The sequence below is a fragment of the Tribolium castaneum genome, chromosome 10 (genome assembly GCF_031307605.1).
Source record: "Tribolium castaneum strain GA2 chromosome 10, icTriCast1.1, whole genome shotgun sequence".
Taxonomy (NCBI): domain Eukaryota; kingdom Metazoa; phylum Arthropoda; class Insecta; order Coleoptera; family Tenebrionidae; genus Tribolium; species Tribolium castaneum.
Genome location: NC_087403.1, coordinates 5,031,086 through 5,057,000, shown reverse-complemented (window position 1 = coordinate 5,057,000; position 25,915 = coordinate 5,031,086). Strand labels below are relative to the sequence as shown.

At 35.7% G+C, this 25,915-nt stretch overlaps 4 protein-coding genes and 1 non-coding gene across 30 annotated transcripts in view; 3 read left to right on the top strand and 2 right to left on the bottom strand.

The window, feature by feature from the left end:
* The window catches only part of LOC659760 (uncharacterized protein), a 30,237-nt gene extending 20,525 nt beyond the window's left edge, over positions 1 to 9,712 (bottom strand). Inside the window, exon 1 of the mRNA XM_015977729.2 lies at positions 9,241 to 9,712. Within this exon, the coding sequence (XP_015833215.1) occupies positions 9,241 to 9,247 (7 nt within the window). The 5' untranslated portion in view covers positions 9,248 to 9,712. The remainder of the gene's footprint in view (positions 1 to 9,240) is intronic.
* LOC659958 (nipped-B-like protein) lies at positions 266 to 13,349 on the top strand. 2 transcript variants are annotated; one of them, XM_008202338.3, is made up of 20 exons: positions 266 to 576; positions 869 to 976; positions 1,167 to 1,335; positions 1,392 to 1,507; positions 1,563 to 1,844; positions 2,199 to 2,831; positions 2,883 to 3,070; positions 3,122 to 3,568; positions 3,645 to 3,878; positions 3,931 to 4,821; positions 4,873 to 5,397; positions 5,445 to 6,098; positions 6,148 to 6,412; positions 6,462 to 6,652; positions 6,707 to 7,018; positions 7,070 to 7,216; positions 7,266 to 7,495; positions 7,543 to 7,717; positions 11,270 to 11,434; positions 11,494 to 13,349. In XM_008202338.3, exons 2-20 carry the CDS (start codon positions 913 to 915, stop codon positions 11,689 to 11,691), a joined length of 5,886 nt encoding a protein of 1,961 aa, XP_008200560.1. In that variant the 5' UTR covers positions 266 to 576; positions 869 to 912; the 3' UTR covers positions 11,692 to 13,349. The 2 variants fall into 2 exon arrangements, with proteins under 2 accessions (XP_008200560.1, XP_008200559.1); XM_008202337.3 differs by having other exon boundaries at positions 1,560 to 1,844.
* A 472-nt stretch (positions 13,350 to 13,821) lies between these two features.
* Positions 13,822 to 14,607, bottom strand: LOC103314970 (uncharacterized). Its single transcript, XR_010335592.1, has 3 exons — positions 14,363 to 14,607; positions 14,154 to 14,313; positions 13,822 to 14,102 (listed from the first exon to the last, which is right to left on the bottom strand). It is a non-coding gene; the product is annotated as an uncharacterized LOC103314970 (transcript).
* Positions 14,608 to 15,017: 410 nt separating this feature from the next.
* LOC660023 (small glutamine-rich tetratricopeptide repeat-containing protein alpha) lies at positions 15,018 to 18,667 on the top strand. 3 transcript variants are annotated; one of them, XM_015981044.2, is made up of 7 exons: positions 15,018 to 15,227; positions 15,277 to 15,547; positions 15,595 to 15,698; positions 15,743 to 16,026; positions 16,081 to 16,183; positions 16,232 to 16,294; positions 18,075 to 18,667. In XM_015981044.2, the coding sequence occupies exons 2-7, from the start codon at positions 15,335 to 15,337 to the stop codon at positions 18,220 to 18,222; spliced, it is 915 nt and encodes a 304-aa protein (XP_015836530.1). In that variant the 5' UTR covers positions 15,018 to 15,227; positions 15,277 to 15,334; the 3' UTR covers positions 18,223 to 18,667. The 3 variants fall into 3 exon arrangements, with proteins under 3 accessions (XP_015836530.1, XP_015836528.1, XP_008200571.1); XM_015981042.2 differs by having other exon boundaries at positions 15,020 to 15,227; positions 16,072 to 16,183; XM_008202349.3 differs by having other exon boundaries at positions 15,020 to 15,227; positions 16,066 to 16,183.
* Positions 18,668 to 24,474: 5,807 nt separating this feature from the next.
* bt (bent) overlaps positions 24,475 to 25,915 on the top strand; it is a 38,151-nt gene continuing 36,710 nt past the window's right edge. For all 23 annotated transcript variants that reach the window (XM_064359331.1, XM_064359322.1, XM_015978524.2 and 20 more), the window contains exons 1-4: positions 24,475 to 24,652; positions 24,902 to 25,261; positions 25,393 to 25,414; positions 25,654 to 25,816. In XM_064359331.1, coding sequence (XP_064215401.1) covers positions 24,949 to 25,261; positions 25,393 to 25,414; positions 25,654 to 25,816 — 498 coding nt within the window. In that variant the 5' untranslated portion in view covers positions 24,475 to 24,652; positions 24,902 to 24,948. The remainder of the gene's footprint in view (positions 24,653 to 24,901; positions 25,262 to 25,392; positions 25,415 to 25,653; positions 25,817 to 25,915) is intronic.

Here is a 25,915-nt window from a genome sequence, read left to right as displayed (position 1 = left end):
ATTGGGGGTGGTAACGCGTGTTCCGATTTTAAATTGTTTCGTATTAAGTAAAACTGATACAAAGTTGTTGTGTTGAATGGGTTTGTTTACTACGTTTTATGGTAAATAATAACAGGTGCGGAAGTTTTTTTGTGTTGGAAAGTCGGGATCTTTTAATGTAATAGTGTTTTGATTCTGGGAATTTCATGTTGTAATAGGATGAGCACGGCGGGAACGTAGTGTCATCTGATGGATAACACCTGAAATATACCGAATGAGAGAGAAGGACTGGTTAACTGGAGTTTGCCTCCCCAATCAACTGTCTGTTTAGAACGTCGCCATTCGATGGCATTTTATTTAATATAAAAATGAGTGTTAAAATTGTGTGCGAGTGATAAATACGGACAAACATGTAGGCGCCAGCGATGTACCGAACTCCTTTGTAGCGGTGTCTGAGCCATAAACTCACATTCGGATGGAATCGTTCGTAAAGCATTCACAAACAAATCCATATACTTCGATAATGCATCCGTCAAGTAATCATATTTACAAGAAGAAAAAGTGTATAAATCAGTGCAAAACGAGTTAAAACCGTCAGTGAGTGCCCAAAAATGATATTTGTTGATTATTTTTCCATTTATTTCTCTATGTCAAATGTCATCTAAAATGGTGTTGACAGTTATGTCACTTACAGTGCTTTTCAGGCAAAAAGAACGTATATTTTGTTTAAAGTGAACATGTAAACAGTGATTTACATTACTTGAAAAATCAAACAAAATATTTGTTTATTGTTGCTACGTTTGTAAAAGTGTTAGGTTAGGTCAAACGTTTTGTAGACAAGAAACATTACAAAGCCACTACATTTATTATACCAGTAACCTAATTGCAGAATTCTTTAAAATGGTATTTGGCTGAGGAACACACTTATTTGTGATGGATCGGGAAATTCCGAGTGTTCCCATCACCACTTTGGCGGGGGTGGCAAGTCTAACAGACTGTAAGTAATAACTTAAACAAAACATACTTTCTCACGTAAAAATAACACATTTTTCATTCATAAAATACCGTAAACACACGTTGCACTATCATCCGACGGTCAATTAACACCGCCGCAAACACACACATTGATTATCTCTTGTTTACGATTTTGGAAATTTGAGCCCGCTAAAGTTGCAAATTTTGTTCAGTGCTGCCTGAAATGCCACTACCCACCCCATCCCCTCAAACTCTGAGCAACAAATCTCTGCTATTTCACCCGAGAGTAGCGGAAGAGGCACAAAATTTGCTTGGAGTCCGGGACGAAGTTCTAGTTCCCCAGTTAGTACACTCGTTAGTACAAACTTCAGCGGAACATATGTAAGACTGAATCGAATCTAATCAACTCGAACTAAATCACGGTTTTACCCCTTTAGAGAAGTTAAAGATAACTATGCCAGTACTGAGACAAAGGTTGACCAACAGGAAAGCATGCCTGAACTACTTCGCGCGATGCTCGATCGTAACCCGAACGTATTTAGCGGCTCCGCAAGTAAGATTTCATTTCGTTTAAACGTTCGACGTTTGATTTTTTCAATTAAAAGCAGCAACTTTGTCGTCTGCACAACAATGGAACCACACAGGTCAACCGACGATACCAGTGAAGGAATCACCTTCAACTTACAACCAGCAGTCACCTCAGGGAAGTCCGATTTCACCAGCTACGAGACAACCCAGGCCTTCCGTCATTACCGAACAAAAAACAACTCCTCTCGTTAACTGCAACAGCACTCACATATCTAATAATGCAGTTCTCAACGATCAGGACGAAACCCACAAGGAAACCGGAACTGCTGAACAACTTAGACAATTGAGAAAACCACCCAAAGGTACGAACAACTTCAATTGTTTTTCTGCTTTCACCAAAAAATAAGAAACCCGTCATAAATAATTGTAACAACCCGATAAAACATTTTATTAACCGATTACGCCACCACTAAAACTACGCTTTTCAATTTTGAAAACTTTCGGAAGGAAACAATGCTATTTGTTGGTGTTTTTGCTTAACTTGTGTAAACACATGGTTTTGTTTATACAATTAGGAGGCGGTAATTTTTGTGATTTTGTGAATGACCTTGAAAATTCGTAGCAATGAAATAAATTTTATATCGGGCAAACAATGCGAGTATAAATTCTGCAGTAGTGCGGCTAAGTTATTGTGATTTTGACGTGGCCCCTTGTAGGTTTTTCGCCGAGTCAGACGAACGACACGTCCCAAAAGGCGCAAGAGCCTGAGAGTTCGGACTCTCAAAAACCCCCGGGCGAACTAAGCGATGCTAGACCCGAATCTATGGCTGTGTCTGAAACAAATTCGGAACCTGAGAATTCTCATCAAACCGTAATAAAACAACCAATTGTAAAACTAGACCGACTATCCGTCGAAGATCAGTTACTAATGCAGAAAAGTCTTTCGAAATTTGTCGAAACGCGACCGAAAATGGCGAAAGAGTTAGGTATTGTACTTTCAAGAGAGGAGAAGGAAGAGTCTGATTCAGAATCGGACGGTATAGACGGCGATAAACCCAAGCGGAAGAAAGAGAAGAAACGAAATCACAACGAAAGCGATGACGAGTTCGTACCGGACACGTTCTCAGCCTTAGTCGGAAGCAATAAAAAGAGGAAAGTCGCACAGAAAGAAGACAAACCGGAACCGATTGTTGTTAAACCGAAATTGAGACGAGTAGAGAAAAAGTTCGTCCCGGTTTTGGAGAAATTGTCGCAAGAGGAGCTTATGGAGACTAACACGTATTTAAGGTTTAACAAGTCTATTGAACACGTTCTTAAATCGGCCGAAGACATTGATATGAACGAAATTGGTATATACGTTTTTAGTTAGTTGTTTTGGAATTTACACGTTTTGATTTTAGCCGAAGATGGGATTATTCAAGAGGAATATCTTATGAGTCGAGTTGTAATGCAAGAACTGTGTACCGAAGCCGCCAAATTGAAAATACTAGGCGCTATGGAAATGATACCTACTGATAAATTGGTCAGGTTGTTGAACGTTTTGGAAATAAATGTACGAGGAGGAGATAGGGTATCCCCAATACTTGACGTAATTTTTGGAAAATCATTTTTTCTTTTTTGTACAATGGTTTTGTTGTAGGAGGATAACGAAAGTCTTCGTCAGTTGTGGCTCGAGAGCACCATGGAGCGCGTAATGGGGGCCGCAGACGCGTGTCTAATATGCCTCTACATAATGACGTCACCCAATATGCCTAAACGAGTCTATTTAGAAGAAGTGATTGATCGTGTAGTACTCTATATCAAATATCATTTGCGCAATACGATTTTTCCATCCTTCGATTCAACGTATAGATTAGATAACAAAAAGAAAGACGGACGGAAAAAGAAAGCAACACCAGTTTCGGAAAAGAGTATACTAGTTTTGTATACGAAAATTTCTGAACTAGTTAATTTATTAGCCGAATTGTTGAACATCCAAATTTTAACTGATACATCCGTGCTACACGCATCATCAATGGGGGTTTCGCCATTTTTTGTGGAAAACGTCAGCGAACTCCAGTTGGCCTGTCTCAAACTTGTAACAACGGTAAGTGAATAAGCGGTCTGGCAGAGCTTAGCTTTCGTGTCGGTGAAAAAATAATTACTCTGAATTTCGCTTCTAGATTTTCACGCGTTATGAAACACATCGAAGACTATTGTTAGACGATATCTTGGCTTCTATCGCTCGTCTTCCTAGTACAAAACGTAGCTTACGAACCTATAGGCTAAATAGCGAGGAGCACATCCAAATGTTAACAGCTTTGGTTCTACAATTAATACAGTGTGTTGTCGCATTGCCTGATAATCTAGCGAATAAAAATTTTCAAGATAGCACACAGAGCGCAAACGTGAAAGTTGTAAGTTCTTGTGAATTTTAAATAAAATACGACTTTAACGGCGTTTTTCTAGGTGGATAAGGACATTTTAATTAGTAGTAAATATGACAAGGCGGCATCTACCGCAACAACATTTCTTAGTGTGTTCTTGAACAAATGCGGTAGTAAGTCTGAAGATATCGACTATAGGCCGTTGTTTGAGAATTTTGTGCAAGATTTATTATCAACCGTGAATAAGCCTGAATGGCCGGCAACCGAAGTGCTTTTGAGTTTTTTAGGCCGAATGCTTGTCCGCACTTTCTCAAATAAATCGAATGATATGTCACTCAGAGTCGCGAGTTTAGAGTATTTAGGTGTAGTTGCGGCACGATTACGACGCGATAGTGTTCTGTCGCGATGTAAACTAGACACCATCGATCAAATGATAAAAGATATCAAATCTGAAGAAATGAAAGACAATGATGAACAAACAAAGAAAAAGAACATGTCGGCAAACACCGAGGAAGAAAGGACGCAATTTTTGCAGCGTGTCCTTTTAGACTTCCTGGCCGTCAATGCCCAAAATGACGAAGCTTATAAATACGCACGACATTTCTACATCGCTCAGTGGTACAAAGACGCAGTTTCTGAAAAGTCTCAATTGGCATCAGGCGCTAAAGACAGCAAAAAATACTCGAGAGACAATCATCGAGCGAAGCGGCACAACAGAGATAGTGACGAAGGTTCCGACAGTGAAGAGGAAAAGCAAGATCAAGAACAAGACAATGCCGATAAATTCAAAGCAATTGAAGAAAAGAAGAAACTACTAATACAAAGAATTCGGCCGTTTCAAGAAACGATATCATCAGGCAACCGCGTTCAGATTTTTCAAACGTACATCGACTACAACAGTGCCGAACTAATCGCGCAATATCTGGCTTCAAAACGTTACTTTTCGCAGAGCTTCGACATGTACCTGAAAGCGGTAAGTGTAACCACGTGACAAATACCCAAAGCCTGACCGGCGCGTTTCCAGATACTTATGGTTTTGAAGGAAACTTCAATCGCGATAAGAACCAAAGCTATGAAATGTCTAACAATGATCGTCGAGGCCGATCCCTCGGTTTTAGGCCGTCACGACATGCAAATGGGCGTAAATCATTCCTTTCTCGACCATTCGACTTCGGTACGCGAAGCAGCCGTCGACCTAGTCGGAAAATTTGTCTTGAGCCGTCCCGAACTGATTGATAAATACTACGAAATGCTTTCGGCGCGTATTTTAGACACCGGTGTCAGTGTCCGAAAACGAGTCATAAAAATCCTTAAAGACATTTGCATCGAATGTCCCGAATTTCCCAAAATACCGGAAATTTGCGTTAAAATGATTCGGAGAGTGAACGACGAGGAAGGGATCAGGAAATTAGTAATGGAAGTGTTTCAAAATATGTGGTTTACGCCAACTAAGGACACGTCTTTGTTGCGCAAAGTTATGAACATCACGGATGTCGTAGCCTCGTCCAAGGAAATTGGCCTGGAGTGGTTTGAGCAACTTCTGCTCAGTGTAAGTATATTTAGTTGCGATTTTGGTTCGATTCAATTGTTGCGTAGTTATTTAAGCCGAAAGAAGACAAAGATGACTCGACCAAAGTGCAGACGGAGCCTCCGAAAGCACTGTTACTGGCGTGTCGTCAGATCGTCGATTGTCTGATTGAGAATGTGCTCAGATTGGAGGAAACAAATGATAGTACAGGGTCGTCTCAGCGCTTAGTTGCTTGTCTCACCACTCTTTACTTATTCGCGAAAATAAGACCGCAATTGCTCGTCAAGCATGCAAGTACTCTCCAACCGTATCTCGGATTGAAATGCCAATCAAGCGGGGACATACAGATAATTAGTAGTGTAGCAAAAATGCTAGAGCTTGTTGTGCCTCTGATGGACCATCCCAGTGAATCGTTTTTGGCTCAGTTGGAAGAAGACGCAATGAAATTAGTGTTGCAACATCAAAGATCTATTGTTAGTAGTTGTCTGTCTTGTCTCGGAGCGATTGTCAACAAAGTCACGCGAAATTATCAACTGATTAGGGACTGTTTCAAACGATACAATGCTTATATGATAAGATTCAAAGGTTGGTTGGAGACAGAGAATGTTAAGTATCTCAGGGACCCTAAGTTTAGGCAGTACTTCAGGCGGGCACTTTTCACAGTTGGGTTATTATTGCGGTACTTTGATTTCAAGGATCCTGACGTCATTGGTGATCTACCGGTAAGTTCGGAATATTTTTATGTGACCTGACTTGACTAGATTACTTCAGTTGGATATCAAAGATCAAGTCTACCAGTCAATGATATACTTTTTGCATCGCGAGGATCTTGATATCCAAGCCAACACACTGAAGGCAATTGGTTCTATTTGTATCCGACATTACGAGTTTATGTTAGAGAAAGAACTGAAAATTTTCTACCACAAATTTCTAACATCTGAAGATACGCAGTTAAAAATGCGTGTCGAGGTTCTTATCAACATTGAAAGTTACTTGGTCGAGGAAGAAAACAGGATGATACAGCAGGATCTTGAATGTGAGCTAGTACTTTGTGAAGGTTTTTTAATTAATCTGTGTCAATTAAGGGTCAAAACGGTCGAAGGAAGAGAATTTGAAAGAAATGGGTGATGTTAGTTCCGGTATGGCAAGTACAGTTATCCAACTATATTTGAAAGAAATCTTGCAATCGTATCTACACAGCGATTTATCAGTTAGGCAAGCCGCGTTGAGAGTTATTCAGTTGGTGTTGCAACAAGGTTTGGTCCATCCTGTTCAGGTACACAACTCGGAAAAAATCCCCCGTGTGTTAGCTACATTTGAGTTATTTTAGATCGTCCCCTATTTGATTTGTATGAGTACCGACTCGGAAAAATTAGTATCCCACAGTGCCGATAAACAACTGCTCGAAATTGAGAAGAAGTATCCTGGTTTTATTCACACGAAATCTTCGCTCGGGATCGCGTTATCTTACCAACTACAGAAGATCTTGCAAGGCAATGTGATTGTGCGAGGATCACGTGTTCGCGAACCTGGCGAATATCCTTCGTCCTTAAACGGTTACTTGTACTCGATATTACGCAATTCTAGACAACAAAGACGTGCCTTAATCTTAAATATTTTGAAACAATTTGATGAACAAGTGGTAAGTTTGTGTCAAATCTGTTGGGTTTTTCTCAAGTGCTGTCGTTCGCAGCGGACGAGTCTATCGTATATGTTGTACTTGGCTGACAATTTGGCGTATTTTCCGTACATGGTGCAAGACGAGCCGCTTTTCATCGTTCACCACATTGACATTATGATCTCAGTATCTGGAACGAATCTACTCCAATCGTTTAGAGAGGTATTTATTTAATAACGAATTTTTAGCCCGTGCTGACTGTTTTGTTCAGGGTTTGATCATGACCGAAGCTCAACGAATGGCCTTGGAGTCGGGGAATGACAACAGCGTTCAAAACGTAGTGTCAGCCCTCGACGAAGACGACGACGATGAGGATGCGTTAGTTAGTAGAGTACCGGAAGATACGAGACAATTACAAGCTTATCTTACTACAGCACAGGGTTGTTTGCTTTTGCTCATGTTGAAGCAACATTTGAAGGATATTTATGGCCTTAGCGATAGGTACGTGAACCCGGTTTTTATGTGCTGATCTAATGATTATTCTGCAGTAAAATACAACAATATTCTCCATCGGAAGCCGCAAAGGTGTACGAGAAAAATGCTTCGCGACGTATCAACACTCTATTTAATCCCAAATGTACAATACAAAAGTTGAAAGAGGGTAATCCGCCCGAGTATTTGGATGAGGAGGGCAGGAGAGACCTCATTCGGCAATATCTAGATGTGAGTACAACGAATTAAAGAAGAAAGTTTTGAAAGACTTGTTTGAATTTGAATAGCCTTGGTAGCCCTATACTATATTTGTTTAAAAAATAACCCTATTACCAAATACAGCCGCACTTAAATGACTCGAAACAGAATGTTACATTCTATACACTCTGAGAAATACAAAAACTTTAGTACAATTTTTATATTTATCAGCGGTTTATTTTCAGTTTAGTTTCAGTTCGTAAATAATCCGACAAAATTTTATCGCAGCTTTCCAAGGATAAGTAGAGACGATCTGTACCATATTTACATTATTATTTCGTAAGGGTAGAAACCCCTTAATCCGTGCCACTTACGGCGCTCATGAGTTTAAATTAGTTGCGCTCGTTTTTATCATGAATATCGATATACACAGTGATCATTGTACATTGTTATCAAGTGATTATCAAGCTTTCCACAGACGGTGCGAACACTTCAGTGGCGTACGCTTTATCGCCTACATAACTTAAAAAAATATTTCGAAAACGATTAAACAAGGAATTTTTTTACAATTTTTTTCTGTATGTACCCATTTAATACTACATGCGTAAAAAAATTTTCAGTCTATTTAAGAATCACGCTGTATTTTTAAGCAAGTATTTTAAACTTCATGTACTTCAACTTAATTTTTGGAATCTTTATATTCGAGAAACTAACGAAAAATAAACAAACAAAAAGATCAAAAAGAAAGACAAACTAAAATAATATTTTTCAACAAAAAAAAGTATTTTGATAGTACGCTGCAAAATTTGTGGCTAGACCCGTACACACGCTCCTTTTAGGAATGAATCAAAGTTAAAATGAGAGAAAAAGTTCGACGAAAGGCTGAAAGGCAAATTGTGGCTCAGGATTCGTTAAAAAGGTTGGAGATATCAAGTTATTCGACTTATCGAAGTTTGTTCGAGTTATCAAATACCTTCGCGACTTTCGAGCTACGGAATTCAAAATAATGCGAGTTATCAAAGAATTCGGGAAATAAGCAATAATAATAGTCATACAAGCTGCCCCACTTGAGCCTTTTTCTATGTTTCTTTTTTCGTGATTTTAAGGCAAATAATCAAATTAATTAAAGAATGATCTTATGAAATTGATATTTTTGTTATATTTGAGCCTTTAACTAAAATTGCTCCTTGTTCATTAAAAATAGAGAAACATTAGTCATATTTCGCGAATGTTTTGGTATGGACCCTAATTTTTATTACAGATTTTACCGTTTTATCGAGACCAACAGAGGTGTACAGCCACGATCAAAAAGAATGGCACGCCTACTAACCGGACCGGATAGTAAAAGCCGGACTAAATTTGTTAGTTTACAAAAGACACAACTAGTTTATGAACTAGCAAAATGTATTTATTAACTGTAATGTATCGAAATGATTTGTGGCTGCGGTTTTAGGGGTGCCATTCCTTTTGATCGTGAGTGTACCCGAAGCCGGCTTTACACACACTTTACACACAAACATTCATATCTTAGAACTTAAAATTACTTCTAAACTTACCATTCATTGAAAGTAATCCAATAACTTAACATAAGACACAATTATGTTGGAATTTTACAGAAACTACACTTTTTAGGGAACATAACCTTATTTTTCACGCGGGGATTACGAACTCACAGACACTGTTAGCACATACGTAGAGACCCAAGGAGGCACTTCACTCACAAATACACACTATACTATGTTTAAAACTGACAAAAACCAAAAAAAAAACGGTTGAATTTCTGTTCGTAAAGGAACGACGACGCAGGAGCGGTTTCTTTAAGATAGAGATAGCCAAAAGGATGTAGTGTACTATCTATCCATTTCAAAGTAATTTAACATTGTACAACATTTTTAAACACACGCACAGTGGAAGGTTTTGGTTTTACAGTGGAAGATTTTGGTTTTAATCACTGTAACACAAAACGTTAATAATATCACGACGCTTTACTAATTGGAAATGAAAGAAATAAGGTAGTGATGCGCTACGGCACAGCGCAACTAACTCGACTGCCGGGGGGGAACAAAACTTCTTAGAAAAGGCAGAAATCGTAAACAAAAATTTAAAACATGGTTACCTAATCTACAAAATAATTTTATAGTCATACGGTGAAAGAAATCTGATCAACCAATGCCAAAGGGACACAGTTTTTTCACAATTGCTGTAAATAAATGTAACTCGGGTAAAAAATTGGAGAATCGACAAATAAAAAATACATTGCACATTGGGGGTGTTGAGTGGAAATAGTTATTTGTGGAATAAAAGTGTAAAGTTACAATCGAGAAATGTCAAGTATATTAGTGACGTAAAAATTTCACCCGTATTGATGAAGACTAAAAAGTTAATTTATTTGATTTGAACATTTTGTTGAAGTTTAAAAATATTAAAAAAACATTTATTTCATAAACACACCGCTCCATAATTGAATACGAACGTCGCAATGATTTGTACGTGTTTATTGTTTCAGTATTTTTCCTTTTTGTAATTTTTATTGACAGCAGGGGGATAAGGTTTGATGGTATAGTAAATTCGTATGCAGTTCGTTCATAATTTCATTTGTGTTTTGATAAAATAATTTTTGTGGTCCACCTCAGTATTGGCGCCGTATATTTATAATTCCACATTATTTCTTTTTTAACGTTCAGTTCGTGTTTCACATGTACTTTTTTATGCAGATACTAAAAATGTAATCAAAAATTGGCCATCACGTATGGTCTCTTGAAAAAATTATTAAATATTTTTATAAAAATATATTAAATTTCACTGTATGTGAGCGTATTTTTTTCCAAAATCTTTCCGAATATTCAACAATCAACATAAAAGACAAGTAAAAAGAAGAACTTTTTAAAATACGCGCCACTATACAGCGTTGGGCAAAAGTATGGAACCAAGTGTTTAATTTTTAGAAGATAATTTTTTACCAAAAAAATTGCCGTAGTAGGGTGCCATTAATAACCCGAAAACTAAAAGGAAATTCGAAAAATTTTATTCTTGAAAAATGATCACGTTTTTAAAGTACTTGATGTTGTTTAATTAGCTCGGAATAACAAAATTAATTTTCTTATTTTATTTCCTACAAAACCTGACGCGTTTCAAAAAAATGTGTTTATTGTTATTATCCACAGTATAGAATAAAATTAATTTGGATATAATTTATGAAAAAAATTATGAAAAAATTAGAATTTGTTGTCTAATATTTTAAAGCATAGCTCGTAGTCATTCGTGATGAATGAATAACATGACATACGATATGCATTACAAAATCATCCAAGTTTTATCAAATGAGACTTACATTGTTACTCTATAGCGCTAATGCTGATAACAATTAAAAATGTAAAAATGTCTCGCTGGCGGAAATTTTTTTGAGTGCTTTAGGGATCATTGCCTTAATTTTTTAACCTTTAAATTTGGGTGTTTTTTAATCGTTTAATCACTTAAAACAGGCTGTTAAAAGTATATTTTTGTTATATCTCAAAAACAGCGTTTGCTGTAAAATACTTAATTTCGCCAATGAAAATTTTGATGTTACATGCGCGTGCATTTTAGTTCAAGCAGTTGATGCTGAAGCTGGATCCGGACGATCCGGACGACGAGGAGAATTCAAAGGTGTTGACGGCGTTGGGTTCGGGTAACGTTTCCGGGGCGCACCCGTCAGGAGCCGCTACGTCAATTCTGACCGAGGCCGATCAAGTAGCTTTGGAAAATTATAAGGTGGTTTGGAATGAAATTGTTGGTTTCGTTGTAATTTGTTTTGATTTTTTTCTCTGAAGGATACTTCACCGCCAAAAGTGCCCAAATTGGTGATTTCGAGTCGGAGGTTGGATAGTGATACGAAACGTACGCCTCGTTCTCAAAGACCATCCGAAAAACTTAAAAAACATAGACACAAAAAGAAGCGACGGAAGTTTGTTAGTTCATCGGGTGACGAAAGTGAAAATGACTACAGTGACCCGGATTTTTTGGCCTAGCTGTACTACTATGGACAAGTGCGGTGTACAGTGAGTTTGAGTGTAATCTGCAGCGAATTAATTTCAATATTGAAGAGTTTTTAAAAACGTTAGCATTTCAAAAAAGTTTTTATAAGTAGGATGCATTCAATGACTAATAGTGTGTCGGAACATTAGATTTTTTTTGCATCAGATGTGGTGTTTTGTTTCTTCATAAAAGTTTGCAGAGTTCGTCACATCTGTTATTATAAATATGATAGAGCTGTATATTGAATGTGAAGATCTTTGTAAAAAGTTTGTATAGTTTGTTTATACAGAATTCAGGGGATTCAAGAAAATCCGTTAAGTGAGCTTCCACGCTGCATTTTGTAAGTGTAAAGCCAGCATTTACATATCTAATGTTGCTTTTATCACACGTTCAACCGTATATTAGCAAAAACAAATCAAAATTTCCCACTTTTTCCGTTAAAATATTTCTTTCGTTCCTCGTATATTATGAATATTAATAGTGTAATTAATAATTAATTGTAGTATTAATATTATTAATATAACTGAAAATGATTTGAGTGGCTGGGAGTAACATGGCGTTACCTCACTGTGTGCAATGCTCGTGAAATTTTACTGAAGTTGTGAAGGAAAGCTCATTTTTCGGTTGTTTCAAGTCGCACAGGCAAGTAGATAAGATTCACTCTTGTCTGTTGATCATTCATTTAGGCTAAAGGAAGAGATAGAAACTAGCAGCTTTTGTACTTTAGACTTGTAAATTAGTCTGTCTTATTAATTTTGTAAATGCAATAGGATTGACAATGTCACTCATTATTTATTATTTCTTAGATGAGAAGGAAAGCTACTGCTTCCGGTTTGAAAATAACTATTATTTCTAAAGTGTTATTTTTATACAAAGTACCATTACTTATTAAATTATAAACCTAAAACGTTAATATCTAAAGCTGGTCTATTTGAATGTAGATTTATTTATGTGCCTAGTTTGTTTCAGGCGACTGACAGTTTTTCCTCTTTAAATTTTCTGTTCACCATAAGTAGCCTGTTTTAAATTTAGATTCCACAGTATTAGGTAATTTATTTAAGATGGGATGCTTTGTTCGAATAATTTAACATGTAATTAGTGCTTTGTTAAATTAGGGTATAACATTACCTTCACCGTTTCACTTACGCTGCAATAACTTTCAGACTGAAAAAATCGACGCTAAATTATTGTAACTTATTTTAAAACTAATTTTTAACTCTCTGTTGTTTTTCTTTTATTTTAAAAAGTATCGGTTCTTATTAATTTGTTTATACAGTAATGTAAATATTTAGTCCTAAAAACCGAAAGTTTGTACATAGTCTTAAAAAACTCAGTAATGTTGTAACTTATTTTATTTTAATGATTTTTAATTTGAAAAACAACAGCTAATTAATTAATTTTATTGTACATTTTCTTTCTAAGGGATCAATAAAGACTAAATTTTTAGCAGGTTATTTATAGCAAGTAATTAATTAACCTTAGTTGTGAATTGTTAGTGATGTGTATGTCCTATATAATGGCTGTTTGTTTTTGGCCAAACTTTTTATTTTGTAAATAAACATTTGACCAATTACCAAACACGAATTATTCAGGGTTTTCTATATTATAGACCTTCCCATTTGTAACTAAATAAATTTATATTTGTAACTTTCTTTTTATTTTATTTACCCTCATTCCAGACACTGGTTCACAAATTTCGGGGCTACAGTGTTAAAATACAGTACATCACTCAACACACAGTGTGATTAATTTTAAAACGAGCAATAATAATTTAAGTCACTCGTTTACATTTTAAGAAAAAGAAAAAAAGAGTTTTAAGGTAAGGACGAAACTAACAAAATAGTGAGAGTAATAAACTGAGCGAAAGCAAGAATTTTTACCAAAAAAAAAGAAATTTATTTACAGACAAGGTTGCAGAAAATTAAATTTTTTTGTTGGGTTGAGAGAATTACGAATAAATAAATGCAAAATTGTGTTTAGTTCCGAATCATACATGAGATTATTGTTTTTTAAGTCAGTTAATATGATCAAAGTTAAAAAAACACTTAGAAACAACTGAAATCACTTGACAAAATATGTGGTTTTAAAACTAGACCTGTACGTTCAGAAATATAAAAAACAAATTAATCATAAGCCGTTTATTATTCCCAAATTTCGTAATTAAAACAAGGCAAAAAAAATAGTTGAAAAAGATTAATAAAACATGTAGTTATTAGTATGTTAATTGCTTCTCAACATGAAAAAAATACCCCAAGCCTTGTTAGAAATTAAAAGACACACTGGTTAAGTTTTGTCAAAAAGACTTGCCGTAAAATAACATTTTAGAACATTGTTGGAAAAATTTTCATCAACAATACCATCAGAAGATTCAAAATAATCCTTACTGTTGATTTTTGGTCTGAGCCTAAAATTATAGTCATAATGGCACTAGCTCCAAATTTCTAAAGGAACCTGCCGTCTTGTATTGTTTCCTTTATCGGCTTATCAATTTTGTTTTCAAACTCTGAATACCCACATTGTTTCAGGGATTCAACAAAGTCATAAAAAATTGTCTCAGATTCCGACTTCAATAAACCGAATAAAATCATTCTGTTATTATGTCGGTAATCATCATCCTACAATGTTTCTAGAAATCAACTAGTTACTAAATTAATACGAACCTACAGTGTTTATACTGGCAATTAAATTGTTGACTAATGGGTCTTTTGTGGAGAGACTTTTCATTACATTTACTAAATCGTGGTCCCTCACTAATTCAACAAAATGTTGATAAATGAAGTTTTCCTGTTCGGGCAACATTTTCAACATTTGTTTAGTTAAACTCAAGACGTTGTGAAAATAAACTGGGAAAGAAAACACTAGAGATAATGGTCAACAAAAAAGGGCATAAAGTTGAGCAAGTTATACTAACGCATGCATTGGAAAAGTAAGTCAAAATATTTACTAAAACTAAGAAGATGCATTTAAACCACTTTATTTAGCTTAATTGGTTCACAATAGCTAAATGGTAAAACAAATTCAAAATTTTAACAACGTATAGTTGGTTGCTTAGGCTGGGCGCGGTGGATAAAAAATTAAAAACAAAAATTCGTCGCCCATATATCCCATTATCCCCATTTCAATTTGGCAATAACGGCAATGCTTTTTTGGAGTGAAATGGTGCACAAATTGAGAGTTTCTGTATAAGAAAATAATTTTGTGTTAAACTGAATCCCAACCACAAATTTTGAGCCAATTCCAAGAGAAAATTAATTTCGAAAATTGTCATTTGTTGCTAAATATTTGTTTTTTCGAAAATATTTTTTTCTGATTTCAAGTTTTCTACGTGTCTTTGGTCGGTATATCAGAGTCCCATCTTGCCGTCAATTACAAGACGAGAAGTTCTTAACCTCAACAAAATTTCTAAAAATTAATTCCAACAATTTCCCCCAATTTAATGTAGAAATCGGCGCCTGCCTTTGCCTTGAATTTCTCTTTATTTTTGCAGCGTTCCGTTGAAAACCTGCTTTTCGTATTTCCTTGCCTTTTTGTAAGTACCTTCCGCATAACCAGAAAATCTCATAAAAGTGGCTTCGCAGTGCTCCCTATTTTGCAACACGTCGCCTATAACCATTTTCACTCCATTCCTTTTCCAAAATGGAAAATTCAAATCTACGCAAAAAGACTCTAATCTTCAACGTCCTGGACTTCTTATCAGGTGAGGTCGGCGCTTCCGACCTCTCCGAGGAACGAAAGGAATCAATTGAGGTGGCAATTCAGTGTCTAGAAACCGCTTACGAAATTTCAAGCGACGATCGCCAAAATTTAAAAAAAGTTGATCTCCTCGCTCAAATCCGACTGAACGATGCGGTGAGACCATTAAAATATTCCGGCTTGTTGTTTACATGTTTGCTTAGGGGGTCCAACAAGAGCAGGCCCTCGAGGCGGAGCGCCAGAAAAATTTGGGCAACACAGCGATGAAAAACGGCGAATATGAGGAGGCTGTGCGTTACTACTCAATGTGAGTTACGGCAAATTTTGGCAAATTTCTGAAGTTGTTTGCAGGGCTATCGAGGCAAACCCCACCAACCCGGTGTACTTTTGCAACAGGGCCGCGGCCTACAGCCGCTTAGAGAACAATGAAGAGGCTATCAAAGACTGCAAACAGGCCCTGGTTCTCGACCCGACTTACGGCAAAGCCTACGGTAGACTGGGCATTGCCTATTCGAACTTAAACCAATGGGCCGATGCTGTGCGTGCTTACGAGTCCTCCCTCAAATATGACCCCCACAACGCCAGTTACCAAACCAACCTTACTCTAGCCCGCGAACGCCTGTTCGAGTCGATGGGTAAGAGTTAAAAATTACGATATAAAATTGAAATCTAAGTTCCAGAAAATGCAGCACCTCCACAACACCGCCCACTTGACATCACGCAGTTCATTAACAACGAGCAATTTTTGACCATGGCGCGGGAAATGATGGCCAATCCCGACTTCCAAAATATGTAAGTGCCCCAAATACGAAAAACTTTGAAATAATTATTCATTCGCAGAATGTCTGGCATTATGGCAATGAGCCAATCGGGGGATACCAACTTTGAGGCTCTTTTTCAAGCGTAAGTATTGTTTTTTTCACTTATTGGCAATAAGCAATAATAAATTACTAGAAATAATAATAATAATAATTCTTTATTGGTGGTATATGTTTTACGCAAGTCACAAAAAATACATAAATACATACTCATAAGATATTAAAACTACATTTAAAAAACTCATCTCAGTTCTACAAACAATTAGCTTTTAAACAAATTTTTAATTTTTCCCTAAAATCGACCGGGAAAACATTGAAAAAATTTATTGCATCGTACCGGGTACAACTCTTTACTCTAAAGATCCTGTTATGCAAAGGTATAATATTTTTGTTCCTCCTTGTATCATGGTCTTGAAATTCTTTGTGCCTGATATATTTATTAATATTTTTCTTAGTATAGAGAAGAGAGTTTAAAACATATAAAGATGGCAAAATAAAGACTGCTCTACAATCAGCTTTGTAATTTAAAGCCGCTATCATGTGCACTGCTCTCCTGTTAAGGAATGGTTTAGCAAAAATTTGAAGGTAGACAGAGAATGGCAAAACGAATCGACTAAGTAAATTTTTTGAATATCGAAAATGCATAGTACTCTCAAAAAATCGTTTTAAAAAACTTTGACTTGAACTTCCCAAAGGTCCCAAAAACCGCTGAACTAGAATGGTAAAAATTAGCGTGTACTTTAAAATTATTGACAAAACGGCAGAGGTAAATTAATTTCTTGGTCCACTTCATAATTCTTTTATTTCAATTTGTGTTTTGTTATAAAATACAAAAATGTTTGCTTAAGGAAAAAATTAATTGTTAATAAACTAGCATAAACCACACAATGGCTTAATATATGGATTAATAATTTTTTTTAAATTAATATATGGATTAATAAAAAAAAATTCACATACAAAATATTGCTAAGCCATTCCCTAAACCCCGTATAATAATAATTAAAAAAAATAATTCACTGACCTTTATGGCATCTTCGGCTACAAGTTGTAGAAGTCCCACCGCATCATCTTCTTAAGCGGACTTACTGGAATGAAAAACAATAAAATTAGAACAATATGCCTTAACTTAGTTGAAAATATTACAAATACTACAATTTTAATTTTTCGAAAAAGGAAATATTGCAGACTAACCCTTTAATCCGGATTGTTTCCTCCTTTTCTCCCTGGGAATCCATTCTATCAACACTAACACTAACACCACTAACCGCGATCAACGAATTTGAAATTTTTAAACTGCAAATTTTTCGATTTTATTTATGAAGCGTCCGATCGCGACGACAACGAGTAACAAACTGCACATAATTGTGTAAGAATATGGATAAAACGTCACCAAGAAAAAATGTAATCTGAGATAACTACTAATTCTTGTAAGGTGAATTGATTGTTACGACTTCGTTAACGTTTTTTTCATATACCTAAATGAAAAATATACAGGGTATTTAATCGTTGAAACGTATTGCTTAAAACTTATAAAAATAATCAAATCATTTTGAATACAAATTCACACAATTGTGCCTTGAGCGTTGGAAAGCGGGAAATTCTTTCCCGTTTTGTAATTTTGTAAGTTGGGAGATTGGGGAGATTTGTGTTTGGTGCAAATAAAATATGCCCCGTTACAGAAAATCAGTGTCGTTTTTTATAAATAACATGCTTAAATACGGACTGAATCAAAAGTAACGCACAAAATTCATATTTTTGTTGAGTCGTGTGTCCAAAAAATCCTTGAACAAGTGGTTTTCATTTTTGTAAATGCTGCATTCTGACATCATATTCGCCAGTCTCAGTTTGGTTTACTTTTTGTTTAGGGGGCAGAACTTGGCCAGCAGGATGCAAGACCAGGATCCCCGGTTTGTTGAAAATTTGCGGAGGCACTTCGACCCTAACAACGCCCCCGCCCCTGGACCAGACCCCCCGAAGCGCAACGATGAGGGGTCAAGTAGAGACGGGCAATAGTGTATAGGGCAATTAATTCAAATTACTTGATTTTTCCTTCCACAATCACAATGTGTCTCGAAATCGTGTAATTTTTATCAATCTTTATTTGACTAGGTCTGTGGTAAGGGATAATGGACAGTCATTCAGTTGTGTTTCGATATTGTTGTCAATCTCATAAAAATAATAAGAGTGTAACTGAGTAGGGGATATTGTTGGGTGAAACAAAGACTGTCACCTTTGTTTTATGGCATAATTTTTTTTATTTAAATTGTTGACAATGTTTGTGAATTTTATTTCGCTGAAAAAAGTTTTTTCTTCTTAGTGTGCTGATTTAAATATTTTTATTGGTTTTGAGGGTAGAAATGTTCGTAAACGTATAATTTGTTCTTATGTTGTTTATTGTAAAGTTCACATTAAATTTTTTTTGTTAATACCAGTTATTTAATAGACCAATTTAAACGAACTTGGCTTTAATTTTACCCATTCCTAGACCTTTCCCAAATAAACAAAAATGAATTTTTGGCGTTTTAAGAAAAAAGAAATAATAAATCCGTAATAAAAGCTAATTCTTAAGCGAAGACATGCCACAATCACTACCTTGAAGTGGTTACGAGTTATCAAAGAGAGCTACTATTTATTCAGAAAAAAACTTTTTGGTACCTAATGGTGGCTGTAATTAAGTTACTACCAAACCTAGTTCAAATAATTTTTTTTACCGATAGTTACGTACGTAAGATATGCAACACTATATACACTTTGTTTAGGGCAGGATGCGCATGCACTCTTACGACCTCAATGGTAACTCGAAGTAGAACCAAACAAAAACACAAATTATTTATAATCATAAATATACTCACTATTTATTTATTAAACTGTTAACGAGGTTACTATATTATATTGGATTTTTTTCCGGTTTCTATATTCTAAAAATGTATCTACATATTAATTATCTTTATTAATCTCTTACCTCGATTAAGCTAAAAATGCAAAAATATGCATACATACACTAAAATTTACTTTTGATCAAACGCAAAACGCGACATTGTATTACTGTTACCAGTTAGATTAGATACTACAACATAAAAAATTAAAAGGTCTTCAAATTCCTTTTTACCATTAAGATTTTTCTGCATCAGATTTGGAAACATACTTTTGCTCCTAGCCGCAAAGGTGATGCCGATGCGCTTGTTAAATCTAATATTTCCAATATTTTTGAGTTTGTTTAATTTTTTTAATATAATTTTAATTTTTAATTTTAATATAATTTAATATGACATTGTTAGTGAATTTTATTCCATTGCATAAACATATACATCTAATCTCAATTATTTAACAGACTAGAGTAATCAAATGTTACATTTATAAAACTTCCTTAAAGAAAAAAATTAGAACACCTAATAAGTACAAAATTCTGCGCCCGGCGCATCCACCAGATTTCGATAACAAAGTACGAAAGAGGTAATGGCATATTTTTTTTCAAAAAGAAAAATTCTACCTGAATAAAGAACTCAAAAAAAACTACAAAATACCTTAAAGAGTCTAAAATATTGTAGAGCTACCGAGTTAGATGGCAAATATATGATAGAAAATTAAATTTTTTTGTTGCTTTAGATTGTTTATTCGTCCTATTCACGTATATGTACGTAGATAAGTAGATTAATGCTACAAGAATATAATAAATAAAACATGTTTTTGATATAATTTTTTGAATACTGTGTAAATGACCATAGCCCCCGGCGCATCCACCATTTTTATTAGTTAACATATTGAAGTAAAATTCGTAATTTTATTCATGAAACAGAGATAAATAATAATAGTTATTTATGTATCAAAGAAAAGTTTATCCTACATAATTAATGCAAGTATACAAAATGAGCAGAATGAAGAATCTCAGCCTAGGATGGGAATGAAGTTCCAAGCTTTCAGTCGGCAGCGGCAACAAGAAATGTAAATTCGTTGTTACTGTTAATGTAAATGTTGATAAATAAAAGTAAAATTCTAAAAATATCAGTATTCCATTTATGTTATTCAGGAGGAAATAAAATACCTAGTTTTAAAGTAATAAAGGATTAAATTATTAGCCAAAAATTAGAGAATAAAACGTCATTTTATTCCTTGATGAAAGGAAGATTACTAAAATAAAAACGCTCATATGAAACATGTTAATAGTGGTAACACTATTTAAAAAAAATAATAATAACTACTGGCCAAACATCGCAAATGTGAAATTTATGTCATTTTTTATTGTGAATTCTATTGAGTGTTATTGTATAGACCAACTTAAGTAAAATTTGTTTTAGTTCATAATTTACTTTAAAAAAAAATCATCGGTAAAATATCCTGCTAAACAATTAATTTAATAATAAAAAAAAATAATAGAAGACCGGTAAATCCACCATATTTTAATGTTTCATAAAAGATTTTAAAATTTTTGAAAAAAATTTGTAAAAATTACATCAACATCATTGTGCTAAAGTTGTCGTAAGTTAAAATAGTCGTTTAAAGCCGTTTGTAAAATTTAGCTTTAGTTGAACCTTAGTTGAGCGAATCGTAAATAAGAATTTCTAAAGAGAGAAAGAAAGAGTTTCCTACAATTACAAACGAACTAAAAACAACACAATTTCAACCATTTCTCTGTAACGTGTTCCAATTTCATCCGCTTATTTATTAGCTATAAACCTCAACATTATTTTCTTTAGCAAACAAGCTTACAAGTCCCCCATAAAGTATAAAAAGAAGATATGAAAATGGTTCTATTTTTCGGTAATGGAGCAGCTGTCAAAACAGCAACGATCTTATTTTGAAAGTAATATTCGTGACCCTCAACATATTCTCAGTTTTATTAGATAATTTAATTCAGCTTTCATTTATAAAAAGCTCAGGTTGTGTGCCAAAATGTGAAATGGTAGAGTTAGTGCGTTAGCATTACAATAATAATTTAAATCTTACGAAATATTACTTTTGCAAGTATGAAAATTTTGCCAAGGTAAATGCATATTTTTCCGAACGACTAAACGTGTAAAAATTGTCGATGAGTTTTTTTTATTTGTACGTAAATGCACCAATGTTGCAAAACAACGAATAAAGACCGAGCAATGGTCACAGTGGACACCGTTTTCAACACGCTTTATTAATATCTCCAAAAATAAAAATACCAGATATATCTGATCCACTTTCGACAAATGTGAAATCTTTCAGTATTTGGTTTCCAAAATTGCAATGAAAAAATCGTCTATAATTACCCCTGCACTTGTGTCCTACATTTATTTTAAGAAAACAAATTGCTGGGTAAAATAAAGATAAAGTTTATGTTGCAATGGCATCTTTCAAATCAAAATGAGATTACTGGTACGACAAACGTATCACCCAGATTATTTTATATCCCGTTTAAATTTATCGCAGTGATGGCATTCCACTCTAATTTCGCTGTTTAAATTGAAATGAAAAATCGTTTTCGGAAATTGCTTTATATTTAACCCGACTTTTCACTAGTCCATCGAAATGTAGTAAAATATTTATTAAAAAACTATTTTAATCTTAATGGAAGCGCTGAAAAAAATGCGATATGATTAAGTCGGAAAAATATTATTTACGAAAGCAATGTTGCCAAAGTCTTTTGCAAACTTCTAACATAGTGGCCAGGTTAAATATAGCCCGTGTGCTAATTTGAGGAACACATCGTCCTACTGAAATATCTAACACACGCCCTCTTAAACTGACGTTCTCCTCCTCAAATCGAGGATACCAGCGTTTCTCGACAACTTTGTTTAACACATTCGAGCAAAATATGAGTGCCAGTGTCAGCTGCGCACTGCGCCCGCCACTGGATTCACCCACATCTTAGCAAATTTTCTTTTTTTCCCAAAAGTTTAAAAGTCGCGAATTAAAATAGCTCATATTTGTTGGAATGTATGAAATGAGATATAAAAAATAAAAATATAAGCAGATTTTGGCAAGCGAATGCTTTTAAAGTTAGAAAACGATTAAAAAATAGACGAACTAATATAATTATTTGTAAGCAGGGACGAAACCGTCATGTCGAAATTATTTTTAAACAAGTAATGACAGTGGTAATGATACTAAGGAAAAACATTTGGCTCATTAAATTTGCTACTCAATACTGTTATAAATAGTTTTATAAATAAATAAACAGAACACCTACAGGAACTGGTTCATTTGGGCAGGTTAGAAAAATATTTGAGCTCTCTGATGAACGGCTCTAACAAACAGCATGCATGTTTTTACTCAAAACTTAATATAAATTTAGAATAAGAAAATAAATATTCATAAAAGTGCTTTTTCGTCTTTTAATAACAAAACTTTTTTCCTGATACTAATAATTTACGAAATCCTTCCAACAATAACACGCATCTTGACGGATACAAATATTTTTACATTTTCAAACTCGATCCGGGACCTCTCATTATGAAAAAATCCCAAAACCCACACTCCCATCCAAAGACTAAACAAGTCAAATTTTACAACTCCAAAACACCGGCTCGTCAACAAATTGCAAACAATTTCATCGCTCTCGCTTTATTTATACCCCAAACTCAACAAACGAGCCATCGGGACATCACGACTAAGCCATCCAAAAATATGACACCAATAATAACCGACACAAATTGGCACTTTGAGTTTTTATATCTCAAGAGTCTATCGTCAACAGGTGAAGACAATTAATTTGGTTACCTAAGAATCGCATCTTCGCCTGCAATTTGCGCACAAAGATTCGGTTAAGCACAGCTTCCCTTAATTAATTTTTACAAAAAAACTCCGCTTGTTGTTGTTGATTTTACACGCTATAAATACCAGTCCAAAATTAGTTATAGCAGCAGTGTAAACGATTGTACTTTTACTTTTCGTTAAATTTGTAATTATTAGGAAACTGCGTGTTACTGCTGAAGATTCCGCTCAAAAAACATTACTTTGGGTTACAAATATTTGAAAAACATGTATCTTTAAATGTGTGCCAAAAAACATTTTAGATGTATATCTGATCCACCTCTAGGACGTCCAACAGCTTGTGATTCTGTGAAAATTCTTGTAAATATTATTGTAGTTAAATAGATAAAGTTCGTCTTTATACTTTCCTGGTTTCAACTCATTAGAGTCTGAGTAGTGCTCTTTGATGTTTACAAAGTATTGAAGTCTTTGGAAGTGTTTGATAATTTGCTAAGTGGCTCCAGCTGACTGGTATTAATACTCTGGTTAGACGACCATTTCCAAAAATACGGATTTCAATTCATGCGTATGTGTGATCCAAAAATAGAGGCAAAAAGAAATGGAAGTTTCAAAAACAATCTGTTGGAATGTTTATGTTTCTGGAAGTCTTAAAGGCAGCATAAGACTGGTGAAAGGTGTATTTTTGCGAGCGCATTAGTTCTGGGTAAATGTAGGTTTCTAAGCCGTTAACATACTATTAATGTAAACAGTGTTGATTGTGGTCAATTAGCTGAAGGGAGTGTGGGGCGCCAGCGTCGGGATGCAGGCGTCGGTCCCCCAGTAGAGACGATGCAGCGTCGTGGGGCGGTACTCCGACGCCGAGCGCCTAAGCTTAAGTCGTCGCTTGAACGGCTACTGTCGTTCATACTCGAGCCGTGCCGCCCTATATGGCTTGGCATGACTCTCGCCTATGTATAAGATTACATCTCTTTTTCTTTGCTCTCTTCTAAAAATACTTGAGCCCACGGTTATTTCGAGAGAATTGTATATATGTTTTCTTATAATGAGAATCCCATATCACTCCCAACTGGACTTTAATATCAGCGGTTTGATTACACCGCTTGGCTCTAAACAATGACATGTTTGTCGCACATCGAAAGCTCTGTTTCGTTTCGCGTAAAAATAGCAAATTGTGCCTTGTAAAGCCGAAACGTGACTTGGGCCTAATAAGCAATGAATCAACAATGACTAGCGTTGGAGGAATGCGTTTGGACCTCCACCTGGCTTTCCTAAAGGGACTAGTCATGCATTTTGGTGATGCACTCGAGTAAATATAGCGAATGAAGCCCATTTTCGTCATTATTATTTTCGCATTGGCGCCTAGCAGGTATCCAGGTGTTGGGGGAGTGAAGGTATAGGAATTCCTGTTTGAGGTGATTGATGAAGTGGCGGTTTCGATTAGTCATTACAGGATGGTGGAGGTGGCTGAAACCGTCGATCTGGAGGCTGTCGAGGTTGAGGGAAAGCGTCTCGACGCTCGGGTTTAGAGTGGGGGCTAATGCGACGCTTGGCGGGGGCATCGTCATGCTCTGGTTTAGATTCGGGGTACACATTACACTCCTTTAGTCAGTGCTTTGGAGGCCACGAAGCAACCTCTAAGAAAGACGAACGAATCGACGACGCGTTTGTGCGACGGGACGACCCAAGTGTACACGCGAAAACGCGAAGTGTGTGTGGTGAAGTGAAGTGCTGAGCTGTTGAGCTTCTGCACCATTTTCAAGAAGTAAGTTGAGTGAGTGCTGAAGTGTTGTGTGCTCCAGGATACGTACGCAGAAGGGAATACGCGATCTTTTGATTTGAATTGGGACACCTCCTGGTGCTCACGTTATCTGGGTTAGAACCGGGGGTTCAGTAGATTCGGTAGTTGTAGTAGTTAGACCAACTCTATTGGCGGACGCTGCAGCACGTGACACATTATTATAATTTAGATCAGATCTAGGTCTTAAAAATAAGTTGCTTAAACGGGTTTTAGGGCCGGGTTAATGTCCTCGATTTCGGGATAATCAAAATACAGAAAGCATGGGAGTGGCAGAAGATTTCGCTCCCAGCTTCACCCAGAAACCACAGTTAAGACAAGAAGATGACGGCAATAAACTTATTTTCGAATGCCAACTATTGTCAAACCCAAAACCCGATATCCAATGGTTCCGAAGCGATACACTACTGTCAGAAGACAGTAGAACCAATATCAAGATACAGTCAATAGGAACAAACAAATTTCTTGTGGTTCTTGAGCTTGACGATGTTATCGAAACAGATGCCGGCCTTTACAAGGTCAAAGCAAAGAACAAAATGGGAGAAGTTGCAGCTTCGATCAATCTCAACTTCAGTCGTAAGTGACCCAAATCCTCACATCTAGACCAAATAATGGCCTAATTCATCCTTGAACCAAAGGATATTATTTGGTCTCCCAAATTCCCCCTTTTCCACCAACAAAATGATGACCAAATTCTTCTTTTTCAGCTATGGATGAACCGAAAGAGAAGTAAGTAGATTTTGAAAAAATATTTCGAAATACTTTTGGTCATGCAGAAAGATGATTCTGCCTACGCATGAAATAACAAACTTTTGCCAAAATTTGGCCTCTACAATTACTCACCTCTCTTGGACACGTAACGTTTACGTCACGGGTCATGTTTCGATTTTAACTTACCACAACATTTTCAATAGTTAAAATTAACTTGGTTCTGTAGTTTGAAGTAAAAATCTCATAAATTTGCGCAGACAAATCGACGGTCTTGCACCAACATTCGCGAAGAAGCCGAGTATTCGACAGGAGGAAGATGGAAAGAGGCTTCTTTTCGAATGTAGAATCCAAGCAGATCCACGCCCTACCGTCAGTTGGTTCCACAATGCCAACCCCGTACATGAAACGCCACGACACAAGGTACCTAAATTCTTACCCTACTCCGCAAACCCTGACACCGTTCCCATGCAAGCGTTTTTCCACTTTAAACGACTATTTTCATAGACAATTTATACGCTT